The 19,098-nt window shown below is 39.8% G+C and overlaps 1 protein-coding gene across 8 annotated transcripts; it reads right to left on the reverse strand.

Moving 5' to 3' along the window:
• Positions 129 to 17,863, reverse strand: ENO4 (enolase family member 4). 8 transcript variants are annotated; one of them, XM_021398305.1, is made up of 15 exons: positions 17,660 to 17,863; positions 16,428 to 16,556; positions 15,368 to 15,558; positions 14,417 to 14,553; positions 12,489 to 12,655; positions 12,143 to 12,274; positions 10,728 to 10,793; positions 9,943 to 10,005; positions 8,908 to 9,075; positions 6,883 to 7,008; positions 4,505 to 4,700; positions 3,521 to 3,588; positions 2,844 to 2,961; positions 456 to 652; positions 129 to 332 (listed from the first exon to the last, which is right to left on the reverse strand). In XM_021398305.1, exons 1-14 carry the CDS (start codon positions 17,792 to 17,794, stop codon positions 477 to 479), a joined length of 1,872 nt encoding a protein of 623 aa, XP_021253980.1. In that variant the 5' UTR covers positions 17,795 to 17,863; the 3' UTR covers positions 129 to 332; positions 456 to 476. The 8 variants fall into 8 exon arrangements, 7 of the variants coding, with proteins under 7 accessions (XP_021253980.1, XP_021253979.1, XP_021253982.1 ...); XM_021398304.1 differs by having other exon boundaries at positions 9,943 to 10,008; XM_021398307.1 differs by lacking the exon at positions 10,728 to 10,793.

Raw genomic sequence — 19,098 nt, forward strand, 5'->3', positions numbered from 1 at the left:
GTATTGATAGCTTGCTAGAACTGGAGCAGCATTTCCCTTGTAGGCCAGATCTAAGAGCAGCATTGAGGGTTGTGCGGGGGGGGGGGATGGAGCAGCGTAACAGTCAAGGCCTTTGTTTTTTGTAAAATGTTTTTTTTTTTTTTTACTGTTTGTCAATAGCTTGCTCTTTGTGTGGAGAGAGATCTCTACTTTCTCAAAACAAACATTGAGTTTTGAAGTTAACACAGAGGTATTTGTTTTGTCAGTTTGTAAATACGGCGTAGAGTTTTGCGGTGTTTTCAAACTGCAGTCCGCGTTCAGTTAACTTGGTTGCAGCTGAAAGCAGTGGTCTCCTGGGGAAAGAAATGAATATTTGAATGCTTTTAAAAAATTTTAGCTGAGCTGCTGGAAAATAAATGGATTAAAGAACAGTCAGCGTACGGGTTCCTTACCAAAAATAGCTTTTAGAAATTTACCTGAAAGTTATTTTGGGCAACCTAGGTCAGCGTGCTGCTCTCCGGGAGCTGAGCGGGCGCGCTGTGACCCTGCAGGGCTGGCACAGAGAGCTGTGCAGGCGCTGAATCCTGCTGGGGGGGAGCAGGGACTTCAGGCCCTTGTTTTTCTGGCTGCGATTCTTCAGCAAAATCAGTAAATTCAAAATTTGCATCATACCCTGCAATAGAAGAGGAAAAAGAAGTCTCATCTTTGCTGAAATCGGTTTCTTGAAATGTTCTCCGATGCACTCAGACTTTCTTTTGAAACTTCTAGATAATGCTTACATCAGTCTTTAAACATCATGAAGGGTTTGGTCCTAAGAACCAAAGGAGCGGCGCTCCTGCACTTTGGTGACAGGGTTAGGACGCGGCGCAGGAAGGTGGAGGTGTCCCTGCCCGCAGCAGGGCTGGAACTGGACGAGCTGTCAGGTGCCTTTCACCTCAAACCCTTCTCTGATTCACTGCAGCCTGAGCTGGGATGCTTTTTGCACTTCTTTCTTCATACACCACCTCACCTGTTGCTCACTACCCTCGCCCTTGCTGCCCTTTCTTTGAGCATCCATCTTCCTCTGCACTGGTGTTCTCGCAGAGGTTCCCATTGGCTGCCTGTTCCTCCTTCCTTCTCAACCCCAGCCTCTAACAACTCTCTGTAAGCCCAGGTTCAGATGTTGCTCCTGACATTTAACCTCTCTCCTCACTGCTATTTTTCCTCAATCACGTCACACTCACCACTGAATTTTTTTTTTTGCCATGCATACAAAGCCTGCCCATTCACTGAACAGGTCCCATTTCTCTGTCAGTTTCTAGCAAAGGGTTGACCAATCCATGACTTCATCTTACAAGCAGTTCTCATCTGCCTTTCAGGTGCACCCGGGGGCTGAAACGCAGCATCAGCATTGGGGCTGCACTTGGATGGAGAGCTGTGTGCAATGGCACAGCCCCACAGCGAGGCAGGAAGGCAGCGGGCAGAGCCCGGCTCCGTGTAGCTGCAGTGCTCCTGGGCCCAGCTGTGTGCCCCGTTCACTCAGTCCTGGGGGGACTCCTGATGGGTCAATGTCACCTTCCACCCACGAACCATTTACAGAGACCTCCATGCTCAGCCCTCGGTGTATTTTGTAGCTTGCAGCCCAGCCAAATGAAGAGTTTGGTATGCAGCTCAGACACGCTATCTCCGTATTTCCCTGCTGTTGATTTAATTACTGGATTTCATTTCTGCCAAGTGATTAACGGCTTCAGGAATTGTTGCTATTTCATTTTATGAGATATAGTTTTAAACATGTCAAACTCGAGCTCTTTTGTATAGACTAGGTCCATTTGAATAGGGCATGTATTAATATTGCTAAGGCAGTGAAAGGTCATCGTTCTTCGTAATTATTATGACTTGGTTTTGAAAACACATTCTGTGAAACTCATCAAAACAAATCTGTGTACGTTTCTGTTTTTTTTTTTTTTTTTACGATGACTGTGTGTGAGCAAGTGTGAGATTTCCCCAACTTGCAATATTTTCAGTAATTTCTTTAAAAACACCTTGTTCTCCTCGTCAAACGTCGCTATTCCATAGATAGAACAGAAAGAAAACAGTAATAACAATAATGGAAACAAGATCAAATGACTTAATTCTCTTTCACTTTCCTTTCCTTAGCCATAACAAATTTGTGCAAAGTCCTTCCTTCCTTTCTGCCTCCCCTTGTCACTGCAGCCCCATCCCCCAAGCCTGTGTGCCTTTATCCTGTGCTGACTGATACCTGAGCAAGTGAGAAGTGGCTCTAACGAACAGTTACGTATTTTACTGCATAAAATGGTGTAAAAAGAAGATGCAGATCATGAAATGCAGGCAGATGCATACAAGTGGCTAAGGCTGAATGCACATCCTCAACTTTGATTTTTCTCAGGTTTTATTGCTTACCCATGCAATTGTTGCTTTCCAAACACATTTTGCTGGACGTATAACGCACAAAAGGATGGTGAAATGAAGTTTTGTTAGCAATATATGTTTAGGGGCTTAAGGGAAGTGTGGGGTATTTGGCCTAAAATTCCATTTTGGCAGCTTTTCGGAGTGTTACATGCATGGTTTTTGTTTTGTTCCTTTTGCACCCTGGGCTTCAAGACTCCTACCAATTAATTCTGGAAAAAGGCTTAATGTAGACTACTCCTCAAGAAGGGGTCTATTTTAACATTCAGTAAACAGATAATCCATTAGGACAACAATATACATTGTGGCAAGTGCTATCCTAGGTTTTTTTTGTCAGCCCTTATTTATAGTCTTTTGATTTCGCTTCCCTCCTGTGGTGCAGTTTCAATCATTCTCCCTCCAATCTTTGTTCCCGTATTCATTGCAAGCTGAAAACAAAGTAAGAAAGAAGCTCATACGTAGCGTTCTATTCTTGGCCAGTTCTTCCTCTATAGCAAGAAGGCGGTTGTATTTGGTCACCCTTTCTCCGCGGGAAAGACCTCCCAACTTGACAAACCTGGCACCCAGTCCAACAGCCTTAAAACGAGAAAGCGCGTGTTTGAAACCTGTTTGGTTTGGGAAGTGAAGTCATTGGCAATAATTATACGTGGTACCCTACTTCCAACTTAACAATTTTCTTATCTTTTTACGGATAATAAACCTCCTTTAAATAGAAATACAATCTCCCGATGAGAGATTCGCTGGATGCAAACAATAATTTTCACTGGCATACAAAGTGAAATTTTATTTGCAAAGGCAGCTTTAATACAAAAAGACCAAATATATCGCTGCTTAAAAATTTTATATGCAATATTATTACCATTCAGAAATGTTTTAAGTAACTCACTTCTTTATAAACTAATGCAACCAAACAGATCATGTACCCTCGTGAATATACTCCCTGCTTTGGCAAATTTCCCGCGTCTTCTCTTTAGGCTCAACGATTAACTCTCTGTGGGGGAAAAAACAGCTCTAGAAAAAGACCATTTTGTAAAATGTTTCTTTCTCACACAGAAACAGGCTTTCTCCTTAAAAATAATTCATGTTAAAAGCAGTGTTTTGGCAATTCTGCAATTGAATAGCTTTCAGTACTTACCAGGTCCACAAGGCTATCATCAGAAGATTCTCCATCTGGACTTCCTAATATGGTAATATGTCTTTGACCTATATATAACGGCGGTGTACAACCTTCATTAGTATAGATTTTATAAATTCGACTGAGAAATTGTTTACGTTTTTCATTCATTTTTTCCATTGGGCTAAGATTAAATGAAGCTCATTTCATAAAAATGTAAACTCTACTGGTTTGCTACAGTTACGGCATTAACAGTACAACTGCTTTTATTTTCAGCACGGATAAGGGAATCTCTGCCATCCTATCCTCCTTACCTCTAGCTGGTGTGGCTGGTAACGTGTTGTACATGCCAGGAGGCTGTTCTGTTTCTTTAAACATGCTTTTTCCTACAGTAATGATTTTTCTTCGCTGTGAAAAGGAGTTTACCCTCACGCCTGAATGAAATGTTTAAGTTGCAGTTTACTCACTTTGATACAGCGATTCTGGAATTTTTGAAGGGATAAGGAGAAGGAAATTATATAAAATGTGTCCATCTATTTCTTGGGGATAAAGATGAATAGAACAAAAAAAAATGGTACAAAGAAATCTTACGTTAGAAACTGCACAAGTTTCTAGTGCTTTTACTATAAAGGCTCAGTAATACGTAAACTGCACTTTTAAACGTTTTGGACTTGTTTTATTAATCAAAATTCAAATTCCTCAACTGTATCACGTGTTTCATTTTAATTCTGACATGAACTGCATGACTCTGATCTGCAGTGTCAAAGGGCAGCCACATTCAAAGCACCCACACCGTATTCACTTGCTACAGTTGAAGCCTGCGTCCTGTTTTAGGCTCCTGAATAAGAGATTTGTGAACAGGACGTGACTTAGTTTCTTCTGACAAACGCTTTCTACATGAGAAGTGGTGATGATTAAATAAAAAGATGTAATATTTATAGCTGTAGCAACACTATTTATGGACTTGTAGGGCTTGAAAGCAAGGCTTTTCACCTCTCTACTCACCATCTAGAAGTCCGCTCAGTTCTACGAGGTCTGATACCTTGGTTTGATTAACATATTTCAGGACAATACCGCTGCACATCGGTATGTTTGTGTTCTGGTCTGCTTTAATTTTGGAAGTATTTGTGGCAGCATCTTCAGCAATCAGGTAACATTTGGAGCCAAGGGCACAGCACACGTTATTCCATTGCTGTCTGTCCTGCATAAACAAGCAAGCAACCACCTGAAGTTTAAGTCACCAAACGGAATGAAAACTCTAGCTGAGGAGGCAAAATTTAAAACTGTGAAGGTTTTGTTTGGATTTCATCCTACTCTCTATAAAAACATGTAATTTAAATTTTGAATCTTTCTCTCTATAAAAAATATACCAATTTCGCTTAGATTTTAAGATTTTGCTAGAAAACAAAAAATTGTACCCGGAATTAAAGCTAGTTGCACAGCAGGACCGTTTAAAATACTTCAAATTGCATTAACTGTAGGGCTTTCCTATTTTAATTTCCTTTCGTGCGTTGTATTTAATTTAAATGGATGATAAAGCAATTTTCTATTGTTTTATTTAGAGGACTCTTTCTTGTGTTCTTATTTTAAGTGTCATTGTATTTGTTTGAATATAAAGTAATGAGACAGGAGGCAGCCACAGACTCAGTGAAGTATATCAGGAGAGGATGAGCAGAGCTACAAGACTGACCCATAGGGAACTGTGGAACACAACACACTCTTGCCAGCAAAGCTGCAATTTTTTAGGCTCTTTGTTTCTTGATTTGAATGCACTGCCCAGCTGGTGCTGAGATTTAAAGATAAACAGAGGGTAGGAATATATAAATCATTTGAAACAAGAAATTTAAAAATACGTTTGTTTTCTTTGTGTCCACAGAGTGCAAGGTTCTCACATTAAAATCATGTACAATTTCAGGTTAATAATTCTGAAACTAATAATTCTTGGTCTGTGGATCACATTGAAACGTGCAGCTATGTACTTGAAATATGCACAAGAGTCTATTCCCATAAAGCTGTCGTGCCCGTAAGGAACTGAAAATGAAGATCTGATGCATGGTCCAATGTTTAAACTTAACCACTGAAGTGCTCTGCTGTCTGCCGAGGGATTGTTGAGTTGGTGCCACGGCTCATCCTCAGGGACCTCATTATCTGTGGCAAAGATGTGGCTTGGGTTAGCACCATAGATTGGTTGCAGAGGGAGGAGGACAGGCATTTTCCCTTACAGTACTGTCCGTGGCAATCCTTCTGCATGTTTTCCTGTTACCACTATCTTTCCTCATAAGAATTTGCAAGGAGGTCTGCAGCCCCAGCAGCAGCGGGGAACAGCCGAGTGTTTTGGAATATGGGGATCAGCTGAAGCAGTGCAGGAGAGCAAGGCTAACGAGAGCGAGGTCACAATACACACAGGTATCCGAAAAGCAAGCTTTTGGAGTTTCAGCTAAGAACTCAAGTTTGCAGTTCAGCTATTACAGAGTTACCAACTCAGGCCCTTGGCAGATTCACAAAGACACTTGAGTTCCCCCTTCATTCATGTTCATCTTTTTTTTTTTTTTTTTCCATGAAAACAAAAGACATATTTATTTTAAAATAAAGTCAAAATTCCACAGAAAGAAAAGTTTATATTAAGTTGTGCAACTTTAGAATCTTCTGCTACAATAAAATTTGTATCTTTTTGGTAATACGTGGAAACTGAATGATATGCATAAATGCTAATCTTTGAGGTTATGCCATCTCTTTCACCCACCTATAACTTGCTAGAACGCTTCAGAGTATCGTACTTTATTGTTTTAATCTGTTGCCCACACTCAGTTATCTCCTCTAACACTGATTACAGTGATAAAATGCACTTTAAGAATTCTGCTGAGCAATGCAGCCAGTTACAGATTTGTTCTGGCTTTGAGTATTCATCTCACTCTTAAAGAAGAGCAGCTATGTGAGTGTTTGAATGGTTCTAAGGAATGTACAGCTCTATAGCTATGCAGAATTTTTTAGCTTCTTCCACATAATATCATTTATATATCACGTGAATTTTATAGTTTGTTTTTATAATACAATTTGAATTATTTGGTTACATAAGAAGGAAAATGTAATAAGTATGACAGTGCTTTAGAAAGTAGAATGAGGAAGAATTAGCATTTTCTCATAATCCTCTAAAATACTTGTACTATCCATATTCAGTTCACGCCAGAATTATTTTCTATCAGGAATTAGCTCAAGCATATAAAAAATTTTGAATTAGAGTCAATTAAAGACATGCAAATGAATTAATACTTGCCTTTTTTATAGTGGTATTTCTGTGCCTAAACACTCTGAAAACAGAAGCTTCATATTTGGTTTGTTCTGTAAAAGCGTGATGTGTTCAGTGCTTTCACACAAACTCTTACCTCTTTCCTTAAGGGATCTACCAAGGCAATAATAGAAGGAAATTTATTAACCAGTTCCACGTACACGTCGACCATTTCATCAGGACTTTTGAATGTTCCTGTAAGTATTTCATATTTTCCTTTAACCTAGAAAGTACAGTGAAAAGTAATAGAAGAATTCTTTAAAAAACACAGTGCTAAGCACACGGGTCTTGTGACTCTAGGATCTCCGTTAAGGCACTGGATTGTGTGTTCTTCTTCTGCCTGCTTTATTCTATGTCTATTCGATCATTATTATGGAAATCTCTGCCTGAAGTAACAGTAAGCTCGTGCCAAATATACTGTTCCCCAAACAAGGGAGATCTCTTTCAGCATTTCCTAGGCAACTCTGTCAGTTTTACACAACTTTGTCATCAAGTTATCAATATTTGACATTTTTATTCAATCTTGCATGAAAAATCTCTTTTCACTTCCAAAAAAAAAATGTTAATTCTTAGTTGTTATTTGCATTAGGAAAATGTTGCACTGAGAAAAGGAGCACACTCTCTGTACTCAAAAATGAGATGCTGCCTGTCCTTGCTGCTTTCCCATTTCAAACAAACAAACAACTAAAAAAGAAAAAGAGAAAAAAAATGATCAGCCAAACAAAAACACGGGGAAAAAAAAACCCCAAACAAACAACTCCCCCCTTAGAAAAAAAACCAACACACAGAACCAAAACAAACAACCCCCCCTACACCCCCCCCCCACACACACACAGAACAACCAACCCACCACCACCAAAAAAAGCTGGTTTCAAACTAGTCCCATCTTCATGGAAAACATAAAGCGTAACACACGAGTAGAAGGATTATTAAGGGATTAAGAGTACACTATCAGTTTGTGCCAGAAAGGAAACACTGCTGCATTGACTGTAGCAGTTAAAGAACAGAACTATTAATAATTCTTTCAGATGTTGCTCATCAGAAATTGTCAGGAAAGCAACTGTTTTCACAACAGATCCTGCACTGATAGGCAGCTTGTCGGTACAGTATGCCCAGACAGACAAACTGTCATGAAATACCAAATCAAAGAGACCAGCAAGGTTCTTTTTCTGCTCAGAGAAAAACCGGATTGATCTCGGAACAAGGAGTTAGAACGTTAAGGCTTCAGCTGGAGATGAATAAGCTTCATCAAATAAGAAACTTGAACTATAATCGTTGTAAATGAATGCTGATATATGCAGCGAGACAAATATTACCAGGTACGCAGTACCGTAGTAAAAATATACAAAAAGGTCAAGGGACTTCAATAAAGGAGCAGACGTAGTGTAACAAAATGGAGAAATGGGCATCAAAGGGATTACAGAAGTATATCTGCATAAATCATTTCTTGCTCTTCATCTTTAAAAACAAGATAGATACAAGATGAATTTAAATTGAGATAATTACTTAATTTACTCCTCGTGGTGAAATGAACAAAACAGTATTTGCCTACTAATCTAATTCCAAACTGTCTGAGATGTTACGTGAGAGGAAGCTGCTTTGCTGAACTGAGGCAGTTGGTGCCTGCCCGTCACAAGTTTGCCACCCTTGACGCAGACTCATCTGAAACACCTTACTAAATAAACAAGCAGAGAAAAGGAAGAAATGTGGCTGGCTCAGGCTGGCTTGTGCAGTTTGAATGATAAAAGTGAAACCGTAAAAGTAGCAGAGATTTTTGCAGGCAGGATGCAAGGCACAATGAGAGCCTGCCTTGCTGCACTGAGCCTTATTCCACACGAGGTGCATCAGTATGCTGCTGCAGCTGCAGAGGAGGAATACATGCCAGCATTCTCACAGCTCCCGCTGCACTGGGCAACAAAAAGGATGTCTGCATGGCTTGCCCCTTACGCATGCAATCCAATAGCGTATCTGCTGCACTTATAGCACTGATTCAAACACAATTTATAAATGCAGATACATCTTTGCTTGTGGAAAACAAAATCGAAAGATTCTGGGCGGGTTTGCATTACAATAGTAAAGTGTTAACAAATAACTATTTTAATAAACAGCAGAAGTAACTTACGTAGTCCATTAATTCATGAGCAGCACAATTAATTGCTAGATACATATCTGTTCCCAGCTCCAGACCTATATTGTTGCAAGCTGTTTGCATTAGGAGTAGAGGTTGTTCTAGATTATCACATCCTGTTATTAGGCAACCTAAGTGTGATACTCTTTTTAAGGCTGGTGGCTGAAAGTAAAACAAAAATAATCAATTTACATACAAATATATAAAGCTTCTATATTCACCGTCATTACAGCCTGCCTTCAATCATCAACACATAAATCCGTTCTCAAAAACAGGGTTAGCAACTTTAAGGACAGTTCTCAATGAATGAGGTTTTACCAAATATGAAAACTTTTTCTCATCCTGTCTTTTGTATACTCCACAAAAGCAAGAGTTCTTATCTGATAATATTTTAATCATCTCACCATGGAACACAAAGCCAGCACGGCATTTCCATCCCGCTAGTTTGAAAACTCATTTATTATCTGCAGATTTTGAAGTGGGAATAAGGAAACAGCAAAACAACAAAAGATCATTTGTGTCATATAAAATAACGCCCCGCCACTATTGAGTGCTGCCCTTTAGCTGCTTTTTCTTATCTGCCATTATCTATAACCTCAAGCAGGAACTGGGAATTCAGTGCAGCATGACTAAGAGGGGAGTTTCGTTTCCAGTGCTTAGGAAGCAGCACGATACGCAAGTCTTAAAGGTAACAGTCCCGGGCTTAGAAGATCAGAGGCACATGTACGCTGCTAGTGCTACAGGCCTACAAAATGCTCTGCTGGATGACTTGATAGGTTTTCTATATAAGAAAAAATGCCCAGGTTCTGGAATTATTCCCTCTTTCTGTTACTGTTCTGCAGGAGGGGAAGGTATCGTCAGAAGAATCCAAATTATTATGTCAAATAGGGGTTTGGAGTATCTAAAAGTCTTGCGCTGACCTTTCCAAGTTAGTAACACAGATTTATGTTTCATTTCTTAAGAACATTTTAGTTCCCTGCTGTTGTTAATATCTTGCTGACGATTTAAAATTAAAATCTCTTTTCTTACCGAATCTTTCTTCTCTTTCTGACGTGCTCTGCCTTTCTTACTGTCTGCTAGTTGGGGACTCGGCTGCTGGGATTGAAGGAAGACAGAAACAATGAAACAATGCCACGTAAAGGTCCAAAAATGACAGAGAGCTCAGATTAAAAAAAAATAAAAATGCATTGATCAAATTTTGGTCTAAAGAGATTGCATATGTTTCATTTAGGAAATGATCTGAAAGACAAGGAAGCTATAAGCAATTAACTCATTTTGTGGTGGTAGCTCATTTCAAATATTTATTTCTATGTAGGCATCACCCCAAACATCATCTGTTTTTTGAAACATTCCCACCTTGCCTATCATCAGTACCGGGGTTCTAAGAAATGAGAATCTAGACTCTATATTAGGGGAAACCTAACAACTTTGCAAAAAGTGTATGCAAATACTGAGCTTGATAAACTACTGCAGTACTAACACTTTGAACAATACAGGATTTGTTGGTGTGAGACTTAGCAGAATCAGAAACATACAGTGTATGCTCACTGTGACAGTATCCTTTCCTAGCAGACTTTTCCTGATATACTAATGAAATAGAAAAGTCTTCCTGTACCTAGAACAATGTTTTATTCTGTCTTCATTAATGTAATATCACCAAATGCCCAATATTTTATTCATCTGTCAGAGAGTCACACCTATTCTGTGAAATAAGACTAAATGTGATAACACGTGAAATATCCTATGTTTAAGGTTAAATAGTAAGAGAAGGGCCAAATGAAGTACGTCACATTAATAACACATTTTTATGGTACCGCTTTCCCTGCAGGCTCCAGCAGTCTCATCATTTCTTTTTGAATGTCCAGAGCTCTTTCTATGCCCTGAAATTAAACAACATCATTCTTCAAAAGAAAGATAAATTACTTCATTCTAACTGCTTGAATCAGAGCACTTCTAAACACAGACCTGAAATAAAGTCTCTATAAACATATATATTATAGACTTCCTAAACACAGCCTCCCTCCTGCAAGTGTCCAGAGCTAAAGGGTTGGTAGCAGTGGAACAAACAGAAATATTTGATTATGCCATTTAACAAGATGGCAAAAAAAAAAAGGCCTCTTCCCCAAAAAGAACCTTTCCCAGACAAAATGAGTACGCAACATCTTGGTCTGCCTAATATCCGAGGAGTGGGAGTGTCCACAATTGTGATTTTCTGTAAGACCACCTAACTGAAAACTGACGTTTCCAGAAAGTGGGGAAAGAATTGCTGTCATTGGTTCTAAAACTGGGGAACGGAGAAACACTCCAGTAAAATGTCTCCATTGCTTTTAACACAAGACTGTTTTTGGCTGAGTTAGGAAAAGTTTAATGCTAACTTGGTAAATCACATTTCACGTTTCCTTTATCTGTGCCTGTAAAGGAAAACTGAAAAACTGAAGGGGGCAGAAGTCAGTCACAGCTGCCAACATATCAAGGCAGGAGGAACTGCTGTGCTTACTGCACTGCAGCAAACAGCTCGCTCCTTTCCCTGGAGCACTACGAGGAATGAAGTCTTTGAGAAGTACAGAATTGGTAACCTTATTATGAGCTCTGTGTGACAATGCTGAAAAGTTAAAGGAAAAGCAAAAAGAAAGAGAAGCGAACTCAGCTATTTGTTCAGGTCACCAGCACACAAAATAGAAACCACAGCCCTAATGTAGGCATCTTGTGCAGATACATTCTTTAATGCAGCATATGGCTAAACAAAAAGAGGGTGTCGACCCAGTCTGTCTCATCCATCCTTCCTGCCCCTTGAATAGATTTTGTTCTGCTTTGTATTCCCTTCTATCTTCACAATTTCATTTTTAAAGCAATTTGTTCTCGAAGATTTTATACTCGGCTGTGAATTTGTTGAGGTTTTTTTTTTGTTTTGTACGTGCTACAAATAACCAATACTATTTATAATCTAGTAATGTAAAGTCACATTTTTGAAAAAACTCAAGTGTTACTGTTTTATAAGAGATTTCTGTATTTTCTTTAATGCACTGATTTTTTTTTTCTGGTATACTAACACATATATACATTTTAAAAATGTTAAAACTTGGGCCTTACAAGGAAACAAAAAATGAAAAATGTACTTTCTAAGGTTTCTATTCAAAAGATCTATGTACTCACATATATATGAAATGTATAGAATAAATTTTAAAAATAGACTATATTAGTAATAAAAAAAACCCCAACAAAACAATACCTGCTTGAGCGATAACTGAATGGGTGGTATGAGCATAACTTCTTTCACTAATTTTAGTTTTGCAGCTGAACATTTTTCACAGCTCAACAGAGTAACCATTGGAAGTGGCAGAGTCATTTCTTTAGGTGAATCCTGTAGTTGGGAGTGGCATGGGAAAAAAATTGTGTTAAAAAGAGAATCTTTAATGTATCTTTTAATTATGGCACAGGGCTAGTTCAAAGCCCACTACTGGCAATTGTTTTAAGAAAGCATTTTATGAGGTCTATTTAATTCCAGTTTCATGAGAGATTCCCAACTTCACAATTGTGGTAATTAGAATAAACAAAATGGCAGAAGTCACATGTACCTGATTACGTTTCAGCAGTGCAATATGTGAGTACAATGGGATACGATTAATAGAGGCACCAGCCCTAGCTACAGCAAGTGACGTTGCCCCAATGGCTAAGCTGCCACAGAGCACTGATTCACTGGGTTCTGCAGGTGGGATTGTTCTCTCTGTACTTGGCTTCTTCCCTGCAAGACAGAGAATAGTAGCTAACTATTTTACTGCTTTAAAGCATGTAGTTATGTACCAGGGTTATGCAAGCAAGTACAATATTTACATTTCAGTAGTGTACTCAATGTATTACCAAAAAAAAAATATATATCAGTTTTTTAATTTAATCCTGTAATTTGTTGTATGTTAAATGACCTTACAAATAAGTAAGTACCTGTCCTCACTCTGATTTCAAATGTGTTTCAAATCCATTGCTTTCAGCCATTGAAATCACTGTATGTTTACACAGAGTATTGTCAGATCATTTTTCAGGTTTTCGGTGCTGTTTATTGGTCTCCTGATATGCTCAGCTTTTGCACAAACGACATGGAATGTTACATTATAAGCTGGTTGGGAGTACACATACTTGATGTCTTCTAATAATGAGCATGAAAAAAATTGCAGGCCTATTACAGTTGGATTTTCCAACAAAAGAACACGTCTTTTAAATATTCCACACACACAGACTTGTTAAAATCGTGTTAAAATTTTCAAAGGAACTTATTTCCCTTTCAGACACAGTGGAATAACTTTTGTCAAAATGCTTGAAGCCCAGCAGTTCCCACTGTTATTACCTACCCTGCTAACAGGTACAGCAAGCACCTATGTGAAACTGAAATCATATGCATTGGGTACTTTTTTTGCGAACCAACCAGAGCAACTGCTTTGGTTCCTAATAAGAATGACATACGAATTTTCCTTCCCTGTGGAAGTTTTCAATAAAGTATTTAAATACTGCAGGATACAACTATGATAGGCAACAAAATAGGCCCAGCAGGACCTTCCGTGGATATGCAGATTAGATCAAACATCACTTGCAGGCTATACACAACTTTCATACCTCTTACGTTGAGGGTAAAGAGCTACACACACAGAACATCAGTAATCCAGAACTGAGACACTCTGGTAAACTGACAGCTGCAGATGGTTAGGTTCCATTTCAGGTTAAAGGAGGACTTACTGCACACGTGTTGAACATATGAACTGGGAGGTCTTACTGCTATTTTATGACAGTTCGAACCAAACTGATAAGCAAATGATAATTTGCCAAAATGGTCTGACCTTCCAGCAAATGACAACAGGAAGATCTTTTTTTCTGAGGGTAATGTACACTTGGAGGTAACATGTTGTGCCTTTTTTTCTTTTTTCTTTTTTCCATATACAGTTCTGTTTCTCTACTCTTGCACCATTTTTTCGTCAGTACCATTGTCTCTTTACTTCTTACCCTGCACTGCCTGTCTTTCCCATCTCATCCCCTTCCTTTTTTCTCCTTCACTTCTCACCTTTATTTCCTCCCTTTGTCAGTGTTAGCCACAATTTTCCCTTCCTCCCTTCCCCTTTCAATTCTTTTCAACTTCTATATTCAAACTATTTCCATTTTCCTTTTCAGTTCTATGATTCTTTTCTTTCCTTATCATTTTCATTTTTATTCTTCATTTGCATCCTCCTCCATTCTTATTCCTCATTCTGAAGAGTAATAACCTCCTGTCTAAGCCAACCATAAAACAAAGGCAGAAACTCCGTTCAATAAACGCAAGTGAATGATGACAAAACTGTATTTTCCTCTCTCATTTCTGAAGTAGAAACTGCTGCGATCAGAAAGATTTAGGACAGACTAACCTAACTCTCCGAACACGTGACACTAGTCTTTAATGTCTCTGAGATTACTGCAGAAAGTGTTTTAGCACCTTAGTCAATTTTGGTATTGCAGAAAATATTACAAAGAAATCAGCAAAAACCTGCTTTTGCTTCTTTTTTTTGCCCAGAGAGTGCCACTGCTGATGGAGCACAAGAAGTGAGGGAAGGAGTGTTGTCTTCTTCTTCTTCCTCCTTTTCAATTTCTTTTTTTTCTTCTACCTTTTTTGAAAAGTATTCACTGAGAGAAGGCACAAAGATTAGTGGCTCAAAATATTGTCATGCATGTCAAAGTAGGCACGCTATACTCTCTAAAGAACATGCTGGAGATGGATTAAGAGCGTCTATTTGAGATTCTGCCATGACTGTGAGAAGCTGGAGAAGTCAGTAAATTACTGGGCTTTGGCAGTTAGCTGCAACACTGGATAAACAAAAAGAACCACAAGCAAGTAGAACAGTCCTCAGCACATGATTTGCAGATTGCACTGGTTTGAAAGTGAGCTCTGTGTAGACACAATCTTAAAGATAATCTCAGTGTACAAGATGCCCATTTATTTTGTATGGGTAGCACGATGGTAAGCCTGTCATAACGTCATGGCATACAACTTGTTCAAAGTTGCTAATTCAGTAGGTCGGTTGTACACTGTCAGGCAGGTGCTTGCAATCCCAGAGTGGCTGAATTCAACTGCATGCATGAAATAGAAAGTGCATACATACATGGTCATAGCCACCCAATTCAGGCAGACTATACACAGCTATATACAGTAAGGTAAACAATGCATTAAAATCACATTTAGATTCACCTCAGTGAGTCTAAATCTAATTGGCATGAATTCTTATTAAAAATGGCACAATTTTCGTATCAAAGTTATGAATCAGCAGGAAATCATACAGTGCAATATATCTGAATGGGCTTCTTGAGCTAAAAACATACAAAAATACTAGTAAACAATTATTGTATATGCTTTTCACTTAAAGTATAAATTAATAGTATTTCAAATGAATAATTTGGTTTGCAGTAGCTTAAAAGAGTAGAAATTATATACAAGGCTTACCCAAGCATCTTATCAATTTCACACTGGTCAGTAGGCTTCAAGTCTCTTAACATTGTGTTTAGTGATTCATTCACCCATTCCACAGCAGTGGTAACGGAGTCATTTCTTTCTTTCTCATCAGCTTCGGTTCTTTCGGATAAAGCTTTCTCGGGTATTTGATAATGAGAAGAAATTACAGCAGAACAAATCCTCTGCAAAATAATATAGCAAGACTGAAAACACTAATTCTCACTTGGAAATGTCTTCTGAAAGATTAAGAAGTAGGTGTCCTAATCGACTCTACAAGTACCCATCTGCAAATCTGTTTGCTCCACTTTACGGATCTTTTTTTTTATCCAGCACCTCCTTCCTGGTCTCTTACACCTCAGTACTCACAGACCTCATTCAAGTTTCTCAATCTAAATTATAATTACTTAGGCAAAAACCTTGTGAGAGATCTGCTTTACGTATGTATTTTGTGTATCAGAACAGGATAATTCTAAAGATCACACTCTTGTCATGACATCTTTTACTGCAGCTGTTGTTAGCCTGTTGTACCACGATTCATCACCGTGTTTAATGGCATCGCTCAGGATCACGTGCATGTTGCCTTATTTAAGCCTATCTTCCTGTGCCACAGAAGGATGAACAAAACTCACTTAATAGAGGCATCAAGTACAAATATCACAGAATTACCTTCACTAATAGTATTAACTTTACATACTGTGATTACCTTTGAAACTATAATAAATTTCTTTACGTTTTTATGGATTTCTTTATCCTTTTTATGGACCAAGAATGAAATGAGCCAATGTTTAACAGCAGGTCTTTGACTTAACTATCACCCACATCAGCCCATTGGCCCAAAGAAAAAAGTTCCTTCACCAATACTTCGTGGGCACTGTACTACAGTTTTCCTTAACCTTACTATTTACTGTACTGGTGAGCCCCAGGGATTCATATCCATTCACAAAATGGATATGCAAAATAAAATACTGACTAGGATATGAGTCAAATAGTACATCTCCCTGACAGCGTCTTATAAAATAAAATAAATAAATCAGGAAGAAGTAGCTCACACCTTCTCATAGTTTTTAATGGTACAGTATATTTCCACTTCTAATGTTGGTTGACCAACTCCATCAAGAACTTTCCTTCCAGCCAGTTTGCATATGACTGGAGCTTTTGAAAATTTAGAGAAGTAGTTAGCCTTAAATGAAAGAGAAAGAACTCATTAGAGGACAGTTTCTATGCAAACAGGTTTTTATTCCATTTAACAAATTTGAATGATATCCACCATTGAGCAAATCCATTTATATGTCCCAATATCAAACATACTCCTGTTACACTGCAGTTTATGTCTATAATATCTGCTTATGAATCATTCCAGGGAACAGATCCAACTGAAATCTAAGTCTGGAAAGTCCAAAACCACATCCAGGTTAGATAACAGGTTTTATTTTGCAAAGTTAGCGATGGGTATCATCAAGAACCTCCGCAGCCTCTTAGAAAATAGGCATTTACCCAAAACTTAATTGGATTTACACTACATAACAAAAACAATCATGCTATTCACGTGCTACTCATGCAATCTGCTTACACTAAGGTTCACACAGGAAGGTTCTCACTGTGTAGCAAGTTGATATACCATAATTATTTTATGTGTGGATAAGATCTTGAAAACATGCATGTCTCTTTGTCTGGAATGTCAGGAGAGAGGAAAGATTCTAGAAAAGAATAACCCTTAGAAACACATGCAGAACTCTGCTAGGTGCTAGTGTTACGACAGGAGACTGATGAAGTGTAGAGGTCAGGACTCCACGGTAAACCCGGGATTTTAGACGGAGGTGCCAGCAGAGCACTCTTAATTATTTATCCAACATGGTCTTTAATGGGCTTGTGGCACTGACATCATGGGCTGTGAGAACAGAGCTGCGGCTCATCTGTATTTCATGAACACCAATGTCGCTTTAAATAAAAAATTATGTGGCCACGTGAGGCTTATTACAGACTTTCTTGCCAGTTTCATCCTTTTGACAGACGGTCACCAGAGCAAAAGCATGGCTTAGCTCGTGAGGAACCAGGAAACACCCGCGGCAACGTGGAAGAGGAATATACAGGGGCCAAACATCCGGCAAAGCCGCAGGAGCGCCAGCTCCGTTTCCCACAGGTGATGGCAATGCACTCGGAGGCAGGAAACACTGTAACACTTCCACAGACACAACCCACCCGCCCCGCCCGCCACAGGCAGCGGCCGCTCAGCCCCCGCCCCACAGAGGGGGCGCCTGCTCACTGCGCCCCGCCCCGCGGTACCAACTCCCCGTAGAGGTCTGCGGGGCGCAGCGGGAAAAGCGCGTTGAGCGCCTCCTCCATTCGCTGCGGCACTCGGTGGCTTCGGTAGTACTCCGCCGCCTCCCGCCGCAGTTGCCCGTCGGTATCAGCCTCCATCGCGGGGCCGCTGCTAGGAGACGGCGGCGCCCGCTGCTCTCGCGAGACTGGCGGGGCCGCCCCTCTTGGCAGTTACCCCGAGGCGGGAAAAGCCCTGAGGGGCGGCGCCGTTCCGGGCACCTGCGGCGGGGCGGGGTGGGGCTGGCCGCGGGCGGTGCTTTGTGAGGGCTGCGGCGCTAGTGTGCGTTCTGCTGCTGCCCTCGGGGCGTTGCAGCGAGCGCGGTGGTTGTGCTGTTTCTTTGCTTAAAACCGTCGGCCGCCTGTCTGCTCCTTTCTCTCGGGCTGGTTACGAGCAGGTATTGTTTAGTTTTAAAAGTCTCCGAACAACGAAATTGTGTAAGATTATCATCCTGAAAGAGAGACAGATTATGGTCCGTGAAATGTCTGGTGAGGATAACGCTGCTAAATGCGCCAGTAACTCCGCTGCTGCGTTTAAAAGCCCTTTATTTTCAGTGAAAAGAAACGTTTCACAACCTAAATGATCATTTTGAGTCTGCGATTTCCTACAAAAACTTTCACTTTGTTACGCTGCCCATTGGTAATTTTGTTGAAGTAACTGAAAATGGAGATACTTAAAAAGCTGTTAGGCACACGCTTCCTCGGCTCTAAAATCAATACGTGTGGACCTCTGCTCATTGTGCGTTCGCTTCTCTGGGCTGGGTGATAATGAAGAAAGATCCCCACTGAATCATTTTCTTTTCCTTTCACATCCTTCAGAAATAACATGGTGCCTCTCCAGAGAGTTAAACCCTCTTTTTCTTTTTTCTTTTTTTTTTTTTCCCTTTTTTTTTTTCTTTCTTTTTTTCCCTTTCAGCTTTTTCCTCTGGGGAAGTTTCTGAACTGGCACTAGCCATGCCCTAAAGAGAGTGGGAAGAGAATGTACGGTGAAGCTTTCCTGGCTCAGAGCAGGTGAAGCTTTCCTGGCTCAGAGCAGCTCAGCGTGGTGTCTGCTGCTCCTTTGGTGTGCTGCTTTCCAGAGGGTCACTCAGCTGGGTGCGATATGAGGAGTAGGTTCAGACCTGTGTGGCACATGGCTTGGCCCACAGCATTCCTTTTTATTTAAATATTCCTGTGGGAATGCGGTTCTTGAGGTAACAGCGCTTGTGTGGTGCTCGGAGGGCACCAATATTAGGTTACCGGGTAATATGATGTGATTTGGGGGTACTGTCTGCTGCTGAATTTCGGTTTTCTTTGATTCTCTTTCCTACCATCTGCCTTCTAAAGGGTTCAGAGTAAAATGTGGAGAAAGAGCATTGTTTGTGGCTGTGTAGGTATTGATCAACAGTCTGAGAAGAGAAACTTGT

Source organism: Numida meleagris, chromosome 5, assembly GCF_002078875.1.
Source record: "Numida meleagris isolate 19003 breed g44 Domestic line chromosome 5, NumMel1.0, whole genome shotgun sequence".
NCBI lineage: Eukaryota > Metazoa > Chordata > Aves > Galliformes > Numididae > Numida > Numida meleagris.

Coding starts and splice junctions, on each gene's coding strand:
- ENO4 (XM_021398304.1), bottom strand. CDS start 17,794: ATGGAGGCTGATACCGACGGGCAACTGCGGCGGGAGGCGGCGGAGTAC. Junction 14,554..15,367: donor GAAATTGATAAGATGCTTGG/GTAAGCCTTGTA, acceptor GCCTTCTCTCAG/TGAATACTTTTCAAAAAAGG. Junction 3,589..4,504: donor ACTGAGCGGACTTCTAGATG/GTGAGTAGAGAG, acceptor CGTTATATATAG/GTCAAAGACATATTACCATA.